This window comes from Sinocyclocheilus anshuiensis, unplaced genomic scaffold, assembly GCF_001515605.1.
Source record: "Sinocyclocheilus anshuiensis isolate Anshui unplaced genomic scaffold, SAMN03320099.WGS_v1.1 scaffold1546, whole genome shotgun sequence".
NCBI classification, from domain to species: domain Eukaryota; kingdom Metazoa; phylum Chordata; class Actinopteri; order Cypriniformes; family Cyprinidae; genus Sinocyclocheilus; species Sinocyclocheilus anshuiensis.
This window is the reverse complement of record NW_015547737.1, coordinates 637,170-650,818: the sequence shown is the minus strand read 5'-3', so window position 1 is coordinate 650,818 and position 13,649 is coordinate 637,170. Positions and strand designations below refer to the sequence as shown.

At 36.2% G+C, this 13,649-nt stretch overlaps 1 protein-coding gene and 1 long non-coding RNA gene across 2 annotated transcripts in view; both read right to left on the bottom strand.

The window, feature by feature from the left end:
* LOC107704445 (uncharacterized) overlaps window positions 1–382 on the bottom strand; it is a 5,033-nt gene extending 4,651 nt beyond the window's left edge. Inside the window, exon 1 of the long non-coding RNA XR_001635962.1 lies at window positions 313–382. This is a non-coding gene — a long non-coding RNA (uncharacterized LOC107704445). The remainder of the gene's footprint in view (window positions 1–312) is intronic.
* An 897-nt stretch (window positions 383–1,279) lies between these two features.
* bap1 (BRCA1 associated deubiquitinase 1) lies at window positions 1,280–8,403 on the bottom strand. Its single transcript, XM_016507364.1, has 18 exons — window positions 8,191–8,403; window positions 7,905–7,934; window positions 7,640–7,694; window positions 6,720–6,852; window positions 6,480–6,599; window positions 6,063–6,124; window positions 5,790–5,932; window positions 5,629–5,707; window positions 5,302–5,440; window positions 5,038–5,182; window positions 4,607–4,788; window positions 4,399–4,529; window positions 3,853–4,040; window positions 3,413–3,718; window positions 3,092–3,312; window positions 2,887–2,979; window positions 2,735–2,807; window positions 1,280–2,352 (listed from the first exon to the last, which is right to left on the bottom strand). Exons 1-18 carry the CDS (start codon window positions 8,225–8,227, stop codon window positions 2,219–2,221), a joined length of 2,271 nt encoding a protein of 756 aa, XP_016362850.1. The 5' UTR covers window positions 8,228–8,403; the 3' UTR covers window positions 1,280–2,218.
* Between the last annotated feature and the right edge of the window lie 5,246 nt (window positions 8,404–13,649).

The window sequence follows — 13,649 nt, the reverse complement described above, 5'->3', positions numbered from 1 at the left end:
GATATATTTGCTTTCCCCAACAGGCCTATCTATGTAAACGATTTAGAAAAATGTCCGTCGATTCACACTTTATATCATCGCCACGATATGTATTGTCATATCACCCAGCAATAACATGAAGTAATGCTTTAAACACATTTGACAAGCTAGTTGATAAAAAACAACAACCGATTAACTATTACAACTGATTGGCTAACGCTATTTTTCCCCTTGTCACTGCTCTTTTATTCTTTCATGTTAACTGACGGCAAATCTGAATGATGCACTATTTTAACTGTAATCAACATGTACAATTGACCATGACATCCTCACCTTATCTTATTCCAGAAAATGAATCACTTGTTTTGAAGTTTGGAGTAAAGCATCACTGTTCATGTTAAATGTTTCAGAGACAATCTAGAAACACCCTTTAACCACATTTAAATCAGACTAATACACGTTTTGACCAATATTTTGCCAATATTAAAACTTTTCTGTTTAGTCAGTTATTGGTTGTATTGTATAAGCAACTCAGCAGCCATTCAGTATTTTATTTCCAGTAATTTATTAATGAGAAAAACAAGAAAAGTCTTGCACACACACAATATATTAGCATTTTAATGAAAAAAACAAACAAAACTACTGCATGTAAACACATAAAAAATCTGACTCGGTTCTTTCAAAGAATATCATTTGCATTTACATTAAACACTAAAATTCAATACTAATATTCATTCATGAGTCTGACATGTCCAAATGACATGTCCCCATTTTTTGTGAATCGGTTCAACTGATTCATTAAAAAGATTCGACTGAAATGAACACTTCGTTCAAGGATCTAACATCTTTACTTGTTTGAAGTATTACTGGTCATATTACAGTTTAAGCACCATAAACAATTTGATCATTAATAACAATAGGGAAACATAACATAATTTCAACAAGTGTACTTGCACAAACAACTTTCTCCACGTGGAAAACAACACGTGCTTTCGCTGGCGTTTATGCAGCAACAAAAACTTTAGAAAAATAGGACAAATCACTCAAAATTTGGAAACACATAAAACATAAATGAGGGGAATATCGAGCAAAATATATGAGCAAATTACTACACATTTTCAAACAAATATCCATCCTGTATTCGTAGTTCAAAAACATCGACTTACTAGAAAAGCAAGTTTAAAACGTTCAGAAACGTTTCCTTGGACTCGACTATGGTCGTGAATAATCCCGCGGACACGAGAAGAACTCTTCACCTTCAATGGGGTTGTGACGAGCGGAAGGTGTTTTTACTTTTTTCCGCTGTTATGTTCACTACACGTGTGAAGACTAGTCCTTTCCAAGGAAGACGCTTCTCACAACGAACTCAAGATCACCAGATTAATTCAAAACATTTATTTCAATGTCTAGACCTGACAGTCATGTGTGGACATCAGATAATACACAAATACATATGTACAAACAAACAGAACATGTTTGAGACAAAACCCACTGGCCTATTCCTTACCAACAAAAACAATCTTCCAGAAAATTCTGAAGAACAAGTCAACTTTAAACAAACACATTTCTTATTTAACTCTTGCAGCAATGATTTGTTTGAAATGAACCAATACACATTTTACAGTCTTAAAACATGACAGTGACCGTACCAATCTTGGATCCTTTTTGTCTACTATACTTATGAACAAAACGGCGGTGAACTTCGAAAAGCGTATCTCTAGAATTCCATACAGATTGGTCCATTTGTTAACGACAGATATACCCAGCACTGTTTGAGTGAACCTGGAGCACCGTCATCTTTGGTAGCACCTTGAGTAGATATTTAGGATTTCTGGAGATTAATATTCCTTGGAATCTTTGTAATTTAGAGCCTGAATCAGACCAGTCCTGATACTCAGTCAAGATACTCAGCCATTTTCCCAGTTTGGCGCTCCAGTGATTGTTGGTTTAATGATTAACTTGATGCAGCACATGAAGTAATGATTCCATATGGCAACATGAAAAATGGTTCAGTATCTCTAAACATCTTCTGCGCATCACCAATTTGGTTTAGAAGTGGTGATGTACTTTTATATGGGTTTATTATGTGAAACAAAGCTAGACAAAACAATATTTTAATCAATATCTAACACTGTCAATGAGGTGTTTGGTAGCGTTGTTCATCTTCAGAAATGTCTCTGGACAATGCTTCAGAAAGATTGTGTTGTCGATTTGCTGCCATTCGGTTATTTTTTAGCATTTATTGGCGCTTGGCTTTGTACGGTCGTGAACGTTTCCGCCGGTCGGGTTTGCGTTGTTTGTGGAGCCGGCCAATGCTTACGCCCTGTCTGCGACGCACAGAGATGTTCTGCTCCACCAGACTCGCCAACATACCTACAAAACACAGAAAGGACATTTGATTTAAGCAGAGGTTCCCAACCATGTTCCTGAAGCCCTCCCAACACTGGACATTTTGAATGTCTCCTTTGTCTGACACCCGAGTGTCTACTGAGCTGATGACCTGAATCAAGTGTGTTTGATTAAGAAGATCATGTGCAGTGTTGGAAGGGTCCACGAACATGGTTGGGAACCACTGGACTAAAGGAATAGCTTCCTTATTTACTTTCATGCTGTTGCAGTCCATAAGACTTTCTTTCTTTCGTGGAACACAAAAGGCGACGTTTAGCAGAACTTTCATGCTGCCATTTTTGTGACATATGAAGATTCTCGAAAACATCTTATTTCGCACTCCAGGGAAGAAAGAACATTTTTTTACCTTCTTGTGCCAGCATTGATATGAAGGTGCAGATGAATTCATCGTAGTTATGAGTCCTCCTTTGGTCATCGATCTGAAAAAGGACAAAAATCATCAGAAAATCATTCTGGAAAGTCCTGTGAAATCATTTTCTTGTTCACAGGAAACCTTACCTTATACTTTTTCCTTTTCTCCACTTCTTCTTTCAAACACACTTCATAGTTGGCAATGTCTGCTTCCAAGTACTTCAGCAAGGCTAGCAACTCCTGTGTGAGAGAAACCCTCAAGTTCATGGAAAGTTGCATCATTAACTCGTAGCAAACGTTGCTAATGAGAAACAGAGTGATGCAGAAAGAAAACAAATAGCTGGTGTCTTACTTTTGGAGTATATTTTTCTCCAGGAGGTTTGGTGCTGGTTTCAGCATTGGAGGACGGCAGGTTCTCCTTTTCGGGTTTGACATCCACTGACTCTTTGACGTCCTCCTGTTTCATCTCCACCGATGGTCCTTCCTTCACCTCCTCTTCTCCTCCTTGACCAGTCGTCTCTTCTTTTTCTGTCTTTTCCACACCGCCTACTTTCTTTAACCCTTCCAACATTTCTGTCAAATGAGATTGAGGTTACCCAAACCAGTGTGCAAAAAAAGTCTTGTGCGAGAGAAATTTCAGTTGATAAAATCTCACTGTTTTGTGAACAAGTACCTGTAGGTGGCAAGGCGTACATGGCACCATCTTCTTGCAGTCGCAGTATTGTGGAGCTCACTAGCACCCCCAAGTCCCGGACGGCTCGATTGTGTCGGGCGTCTAACCTGAGCAGCCCCTCCTCTTCTCCAAACAAAACACGACTCAAGTGGGGCACCACAGGGCTGGAGGGACGTGTAGCTGCTTGCGATCGTGCGGGAGAGCGCAATGGTGAGTTGAATGCGCTGCCGATTTCTGAGGCCGTATCCGTGCTTTCGTTACTGGGCGTGGGCGATGGCTGACAGGCCGAGGTGATGCTGATTCCACCTGTGCGACCCTCGGTCCGTACATTCAGAGGTGTGGAAACCGTTGTTGCCATCTTCCGATTTCCGAGGCCGTATCCGTGCTTTCGTTACTGGGCGTGGGCGACGGCTGGCAGGCCGAGGTGATGCTGATCCCACCTGTGCGACCCTCGGTGCGTACATTCAGAGGTGTGGAACCTGTTGTAGCCATGGAGTCCTTCCTTTGGACTTCCTTCTTGAGTTTCTCAGCTAAAACACTGAGTGCTAGCTGACCCTCCATTGCCGCAACCGCACCCACTCCACTGCGGCCCATGGTGCGTGTACGTAGACCAACCTTTCTTCGGGCCCTGCCGATCACACAGACAACCAATGAAGGTCCAAAAAGTACTCTATGTAAGTACATGAATGCAAATATGTCATTGCCGCTATTGCGGGCTTTTGCGCAATTTTTCTTCTTCTACTGTAATTTTCTACTACTTACTACTGTCATGGTAAAAAAAAAAGTTGCCAAGCAAGTTAGGTAAAGGTTGTTAAGTTGTCACTATGTTTACATTTAGCTGAATAATAACACTTTCAGTTTCTCAATACAGACATTTGAAGGAACTCTATCGCCCTCTTGAGTACTGGAGGTTTGTTACCACTGCAAGAACACATTAAATATGTTAGAATTTAATGTGGAAATTCAACACTTTCTTAGTTTTATACCTGCTTGTGGCACCTGAAGTGCTACACTCCTCCTCTTCGTCATCCTCATCATCCTCGTCATCAGAATAAGAGGGCTTTGGGGGGCCAGGTAGGCGTGAGCGACCCACACCCGCAGCAAGATCCTCCTCTTCCTGCCAATCAACAAGCTTACGGAATGAAAGCACATATACTAACTATTCCAGATATCCTGAAATGTAACCGATCTTACCTGCATGGGGGACTTGGCGTAGTTGTGGTTGTCCAGGAAGGCTGGCAGACGCTGGACGATGGGGTTGGGAACAGGTAGAGGTGCTGGTGGCGGAGCGCCCCCTGTTGGCAAGGTGGCAGGCTTAGCCATGGGTCTGACTTTTCCAGCGGGACTTGGTAAAGCAGCGGCTCCTTCCTGAGTTTCTGAAGTATCATGGGACATGTTTTAGATTCTTTTTTGAATCCCTACATTATTGAATAACGCTTAAACTATATTTATACATGACTATAAAGACCTATTCACACAGACTGTTGTGTGTTTTGAGGCAAAAATGTTCCCATTGACTTATTTCTCCACAAATGTCATTCTTGGCAATAACAGGCCTTAATCAAAAGGTTCTCATTTTAAATACATATAAAACATTCAAATTAGGTTAAATTCAAATAGGGTACCTGTGGGTGTGGCCTGCTCTGCACACAATGTTATCGGCGTATCTTGCCCCTCCTCCTTTTTTACAGCAGGGGGCGTGTCTTCTGAAGAGGAGGAGTCTTGTTGCTTTCGATCCTGGCCTGAATCTTGTTGGGTCATCCGAATTACCTGTAGCACGTACATTGGTGTACAGAAACATTTACTGCTGACCTTGAGAAATTGTTCACATGTTTGATACTACAAAATTTGGATTTTATTCAAACAAAAAAAAAGAAGCTTTTCCTCACTTTTTTCTCCCTAACCTGCTGGAGTCCTTCCAGAACGATCTGCCTGTTCTGTTTCAGGATGTCTAGCTTGTACTCGTATTTTATCCTGCGATCTGGAACCACCGCCATGAGATTGAACCGGATGTCATGGTAGGGCTCTCTGAGGGGAGAAAAGACAAATCAGATATGCTAGAGAGAGAAAAAAAACCTACAAAGTGCATTCAAATATGGCAATATTCTTGATGATGTATACATTTTTAACACAAATAAATTGCAATTTCGGCTATATATCATTTTCCTCATATCCTCTTGGCCAGAGATATGAATATTGATCAGTCTCGCTCTTACCCAGCAGTGGCCAGTCCTATTCGCTCCATTATGACCCGTCTGGCTTTATCCGTCCACTCTTCATCCTCACCCCATGGCCCTGAGGGAGACAGACAGATTCTTGTAATCTAGTCTTCTCCCGATTGTCAGTAAAACTGTCCTTTGTGAGTTTAAGTTCTCACCGTGGTCGATGGGATACGCTTTCAGCCCGTCCAGCTCAAACAGCCGGTCTTTGATTGGCACGTAACTGACAAAGTGAAACGCCTCCATCGTCCGCACGGCGCTGATGCCGTTCTGTTTCTCCGGCAGGTGCCGCGGCTCCGGTCTACATGTAAACAAGACAAAAACAGTAACTATAAAACAGCAGATTTAGACCACAACGAAGATTGCTTGTGCAAAATCTACTTATTCTATGTTAGTGGGGAAAAGAGAGTAATATTAAAGCTTGACTCTACCTGGCATGGCTATTGTGAGCTTTTGCTAGCTCAGGAGCATTTCCAATGGCGTAACCTTTACTCTGATAAGTCAAAACATACAGACGTGCTTCAAAACAGGCATGGAGAAGATATAAGTGTGCTATGCTACTTTGTTGACATTCAGACATTCTTAAACATGACTTAAAGTGATAAAGGTAACCAAATAGTTGACGGCAGCCATTGATTTCCATAGTATTTTTTTCATACTATGGAAGTCAATGGCTACCGTCAACAATCTGGTTACCAGCATTCTTCAAAATATCTTCTTGTGTGTTCAACAGCAGAAAGTAAGTTATACAACGCGAGGGTGAGTAATAACAGAATTTTCATTTTTTGGGTGAACTGTCTCTTTAAGTGTCCAAAAATTATCTTTTTGTTTTTATGTGTATAACTAACCTCAGGACTGAAGCCCTTGGTGAAAGTCTTCATCCGGCTCAGAGTCATTCCCAGCTCCACGCCGCTGCAGTTCAGAAGCACACTCAGAAGAGCGTGAGTGGCACAGGAGTTCGGTATCAGCTGCACACAACAATCGACAAACAGACTATAGAAAATGTGGATAATAACTGCAGATTTATGTTGCAATGCAAATATTATCAGCTTGTCTCCAAATAATGAACTAAATCAATAGGGACTCACTTGGTGAGCAAAAAACATGTCATTAACAATCTCGTCATCGATAACAGAGGTTTCATCCACCAGCGTGGAGACTTTACGTCGAGATCTTCGCTCCTCGATCCACTTGAAGAGGAAGATGAAGCCATATACAGGACTGAGAGGAAGAAAAAGACAGGACAGCTTCAGAATAATCAAATAAACTATAAAATATTATAGATAGATAGATAGATAGATAGATAGATAGATAAAATAGAATTACAAAATCAAATTAAAAGTGAAATATGTTTAACTGAGGTTTCATCCACCAGCGTGGAGACTTTACGTCGAGATCTTCGCTCCTCGATCCACTTGAAGAGGAAGATGAAGCCATATACAGGACTGAGAGGAAGAAAAAGACAGGACAGCTTCAGAATAATCAAATAAACTATAAAATATTATAGATAGATAGATAGATAGATAGATAGATAGATAGATAAAATAGAATTACAAAATCAAATTAAAAGTGAAATATGTTAACAAAAACCATTTATAATTAATATTTAAATTATTAGGAAATTAATATTACTTAATAAATATAATATATAGACTTAAAATTGACAAAGATATATATATATATATATATATATAATATATATATAATATATATATATATATATAACACAATCAGATTTTACACAGACTTGTGGAGTTTTTGCTGCATATATATATATATAGGTAGAATTATGAAAAAAAAAAATTTAAATTAATAATATTATTATGAAATTAATAGTACTTTATAAATATAAAAATACGGGCTTAAAACAACAAAATTTAATTGTGATAAAAATGTATACAAATGTATACACAAACCAAAATAATACTATATACAATTATTAATAATGTTAAAAATTAAGCTCAAAGACTTAAAAATGACAAAAAGTAAAAGTGTGTGATGAATCCACCTTTGACATTTGCTCTGAAGATCATAGATCTCCTCCACCTGAACGCCCTTCACACCTGAGTCCAAAACATAAGCAATATACATCACTCTTCCCACATTTATTCATTTGGCAGATGCTTTTATTCAAAGTGTCTAAATCCATCTAATAAATATAAAACCCTATATTTTTATCAAAATATTTTTTCATCACATTCAAACTCCATCACTCATATTTAGATCGTAACTGACACATTAAAAGCATGACTGTGCCAAACAGATCAACTCACCAAAGTCCTCCACCAAGAGTGTGAACAACCCTGAAAGAGAACGAGACATCAGAAAACAGACAGTATTATAACTAACGCTTTTATATGAGATAAAGTGTCACATTATGAGATAAACTAGAGGTTAAAATGAGTGCCTTGACTGTTATTCATTCAACTCTAAGTCCAGCAAATGCAACTACTATATTGCGAGATGACATGTTAACTTACAGCATATTTTATGAATAATAAAATAATTATTGATGAATAGTTAATGGTATTATATGCATAAATGTTTATTTAGACTCACCCGGGTCACTTTCTAACTCCAGCCAACCTTTGTTCATTTTTGCTGAAATCAGAGTCGCCAAAACTCTCCGCTAAATCATCGACCAGTCCATAATATTATAGAGAACTGCATCAATCATTTCCTAGTACATATTTGATCCATCTTTGGACGATATGGACAGCTAGTAAAAACAATAGAGAGCAGCGCCGTCGACTGTAGTTGACGTCATTCCGCTGCGCCGTGCGTCATGACGTATTACGCTGAAGAAGCGCTGTGCTGCAGTGAAGTTGAAGGCAGATAGATGATTGACATGATAAACGGGTTTCGTAAAAGTTTATTTATTCGCTTATTGCTTTTTTTTTGGGTGTACCTGTATGTGGTTGTCCTATATCTCTATCTAAACCGTTTATGTGGGATATTATTTATGCCTAAACATCACTGTACATAATTTTTTGTTCAAATATATTTCAACAAGTGATTTGTAGTTACTGAATACTTATAGTGCATAAGGAAAATTTATTTAAAAGTTTGAGACATTTACTATAATATGTAATATGTAATAACATCTATATAGTTTAGTATAATAATAAACAAATTAATAATTATAAAGGCTAGATACAGGTACTTTTTGTTTTTTTGTCTTAAGCTACATTTTAAAAGTCCTGGATCTTACACAATAAGAAACCTTTTCTAAAAGCACTGCTATTTTGTAACATGCCATAAAATGCTTCCTAATTCTATAAAAAGTTACATAACCTGAATAGCATGAGCTTTAAATATATTATTATATTTAAATAATTGTAATGCATTAAAATATTAGATGTACTATATATTAGATATTATATGTATATTTTTTAAATTATATACAAATATTTTAATATTTAATATTCAAAAATAATAAAATATTATAAAGATATGTGCTAAGATGCAACATGTTAAAGTCAAAAGGCTTTGTAAACAAAGTATGATAATTAATGAAAGTACATATTATTACATTATAAATTACAAAATAATATTATATTGCAATAATAGTCTAAAAATGCAACAACAAAAAAAATAGTACAGGATTGTATAGAAAAATATGATACATTACTCAAAGCATATATTATTACCTTCTAGATTATATCATTATATACATTAATAATTATAATCAAGTAAAAAGTCAAAGTCATCTAGATGGATTTGGGGTATTTAATTTTACATAACCTTTTCTTGAACTTTGCTGTTTTATAACATGCTATGAACTGCTTCTAATTATATAATAAGTTATATAACATACAAGAACTCATGATCAATAATTTATTGTAATGCAACTAAATATTTTACATATAGCTTATATCATAAACAATTATTTTAAATGATAAAAAATAATTTTATAAAATTATTATTAATATACATAATATTTTAAATTATATAAGAACAATTATATACAGTATATATATATATATATATATAAGTAAAATAAAATATTTTAAATATTTTACTTTAATGAAAGAATATATTACTACATTATAATTGACAAAATAGTATATTATCTATATTATATTTGTGCCATTAATACAACCTTTCCATAAACATTGCTGTTGTATAACATTTAGCCTATCATGAAACGTATGCTTATTATATAATAAGTTATATAATACTGTATGTGTAGCCTATCATGTGTATAAAACATGTCACATTACATATACTATTTTATATTTATGCAATGATTTGATATAATACTTAAAACATCAAAATGTATGAATACTATAAAGATACATGCCAAACGACTAGAAAAAAAAAAGATGAAAGAAAGGTAAGGTCTTTCATCTGTCTGGATTATTCCAGGCATTTACACAACACGCCACCTCGGTGTATTTACTTGTATGCAACCCCTAGTGATTATGAAACACTTCAGTGACATTCAGCTCCCCGGACCGTATGAAGAGCGGAACCTTCAGACGGAGTCCGTGCGCCTCGGGGGGCGTTTGAGGTCGGTGCTCCTGCACAATTGATAGATAAAATAAAAGAATACGTGAGTACTACAAAATTTAATAGTAGTAATTTAATGAATCGCAGCACAGCCGGGAGATCCTAACAAGGGTGTAAAAAGGTAAGACGCTGGTTTACCGCCACACACGCCTGTTTAAGCGGCGATAATGCGTTTTATTAGTTATATGAGCACAGTTAGCGCGGAAGCTAACGTCAACAAAAGAGCATCGCCGCCCGTGCTAACGCGCTAACAGCTAGCGCGCTCGGTAGGCTTCAAATAATGATGCGTTTTATACACCACGCATATAAGACAGTACAAAACAAATGGATATGCGTATCTAAAGAGGTTTGGCGGTCGTTTCGGGGATGTTAGGTGAGTTTTCCGGCTGGTTGTTCGTCTTTTAGCAGCGCCGCTGGTCACCAAGTACAGTTATGTAAAGGTGCCTCATTCGGTTCAGTCCACAGAAGCGCTTTAAAACACTTTTATGTGATGTGTGACGCCGAAATAGGATAATATACTTCTGGTGTGGTGACATGTGTGGATTTGTGTTTGTGTAGGATGACAGCGAGTTTGTGGCGAGCGCAGCTGCAGAATAATATACCTGAGCTTCAGTTTCATTTCACACACTATCTAGTTTAACGTGTTTCTGTTGTTGTTTTCTATGTAAATCACAATGTAATATTCGAGGTCAGCCGGTTTATAATGGTTTGTGTGGAACTGTATTTCAATACACACATATACAGGCAAACACGTATATACATATACTTTGATTGAAAGTCATTGATTTCTACTGTTTTTGTTGGAACAGCTGCAAAAACCTTAAAGTAATAGTTCACCCAAAAATGACAAATCTGTCATCATGTACTGTCCCTTCATGTCATTTCCAAACCTTATTACTGTCTTCTGTCAAATATATAATATTTATATTGATATTTTTGTCATATATAATATTTTTTCTTGTACAAATTTTGTATATGTGTGTGTAACTAATTATATATTTTTATATATTTAATTATATAATTAAAATACAATTATATACATATTAAATGACATATATGGGAACTAAATTATATATATGTGTATAAATTTATAAAATATATGTGTATAAATATAAATATTTTTACACGTTAAATATTATAATATTTTATTATGAAGTTATGTATATATTATGACACTTATACAGAAAATACATCATAAAAATAGTCTGCTATGACTTAAGTGTGTGTGTATGTATGTATATATAAAATATGTAAAAACACACACACACATATAAGTTATATATATATATAATTGCTTAATAGTGCTATATATGTCATGAATCAAACATGTACAGAAAACACATTATAAATATAGTCTATGACTTGGAGACTGAAGGCTTGAGTCATGTAGGCCCTTTTTTATGACTCTTTCGTGGTGTTTTTTTTTTTTTTTTTTCATTTTTGGTTCTTGACATCATCCAACCTCATTCACTTTCATTGTACGGACAAAATTATCCAGAACAACGACATAATTCCTTTCTTTTGTGTTTCACGGAGACTGAAAAATGATACGGTTTATTTAGACAGCCGGAGATCTCGCTTAAAGTTTCCGCCTGTCCAAAATAAATAAGCGGACATGGGCGTTGGATGAGGCAGGTGCGGTGTGAAGGTGCGGGACGGAGAGGACGAGTGTGTTTTGGAACAGGCTGTGCTGTACTGTGTGAATGTGTCAGTGTGTCACGGGCTGCGAGCGTGGCCTACATTCACACCGCTCACTGCTTTCTCTTATATAACCCGCACTTATGTAAGAAGCCTGAATCTCTTGCTTCTGTTTTTTTCTTCTTCTAGTTCTTTCTGTTTCTTCTCTTTAACATTTTTTGATTGGAGTTCTTAGTGGCTCTTTGTTCTCCTATTGTTGTATTGTTGCTCTGATGCTTGATTACAGCTGAAAGTGAATTACACCACGCTGAATTCTGTCTTCAGAAACTTTTTTTTTTTTGCTCTTAGCTGAAAGGTAAACATAGTAACCAGTATGTTTTTTTTAGTGACCAGTATGTTTTTTTTTTTGGCTAGTACTGATATAAATTCACAAGGGGCCAGTTCTGTGTTGCCACTGAAGCATTTGCATACATTGATCTTGTATGTCCATTTTTAATGTATATACATATATATTTTGTTTTCTGTGATGTATTATACATTTTTGTTAAAATTTTTGTAGCTTGCTAACATCAGATTTTCAGGTTGTCAAATATTCATAAATTAATTATGATAGTCTTGAAAGCAACATGTCATCATTTTCCAGGAAAAGCAGGAATTTTTGGAATCACCTTATAGCTGTAAAATTTCTAGCTTGTTGCATATTCTCTTTTTCTGTTTCTCTTAAGAAAATAGTAATAAATGATAATTGTAGTGAACAAAATAATGTTGTAAAGAAAACAGAATAGTTAATAAAACATAAATATATATATATAGCAAATATAAGACTTTAAAAAATTTACATTTAACATTGTTTTGTGCCCCACTTAATGCACCTTACTCTAGTACAATTAATATTTTCTTCAAATTAATTCAGAAAATAAATTGGGATTTTAAGTTACTGTTTTTTTTTTTATTAATTGGCAGTTATGTTTTGAAAAATATACACAACAGAAAGGTAACAGTTCTGTTATCAGATGGCGACAATATCAAAATGTTAAAAAATATATTTTTTGAAAGAAGTCTCTTATGTTTGCCGAGGCTGTGTTTATTTGATCAAAAATACAGTAAAAACATTAAATGAAATAGTATTACAAATCAAAATGACTGTTTTCTATTTTAATGTATTTAAAAATTATATTTATTGATGTACCGCAAAGCTGAATTTTCAGCATCATTACTCCAGTCTTCAGTGTCGCATGATCCTTCAGAAATCATTCTAGTATGCTGATTTGCTTCTCGAGAAGCAGCTCGTCCGTGACGCGGGATTCGCGCCGCGTGGGGCAGAGAGAAGCGAGTATGAGAAGCATTCACAGACACAGGCTGTGTGTGCACTCTTCTGAATTGGGAATAGCGAACATGCATCATAAACTTATTTCAAATTAATCTGTTGGGGAGATAAAATGTGTAAGATAACGTTCACGTACTAACAAAAACATCTAAGAATGTATCTTTTATTCTCCAGTACTGAAAACAGAACCGATACGGGAGCTTTTGAATGCGCTATGACGCAGCTCTTGCAAATTACCTTTTTTGTTCGTTGTCTGTCATTTCGAAGCTTAAGTTGCATACGTTTTTCTTTAGTTTTAATTTGCCTAACTATCGATCTGACCCAGTAGACGCCATAATCCCACTCTGTCTCTCTCCCGCTTTGTTTTTGTTTTGTTGTTTTTTTTTAAATGGTGGGTGTTTACGCAGTTGGCTAGAGCAGTGCTGATTGGAGAGAACGGAGGTGCGCTCACTCTATTGGTTAGTAAGACTGCAACTCAAGGCTGGCAGTCATCTTTGCGATTAGGAAATCGCAACGTCTCAAATCGCGATTTCGATTCGAT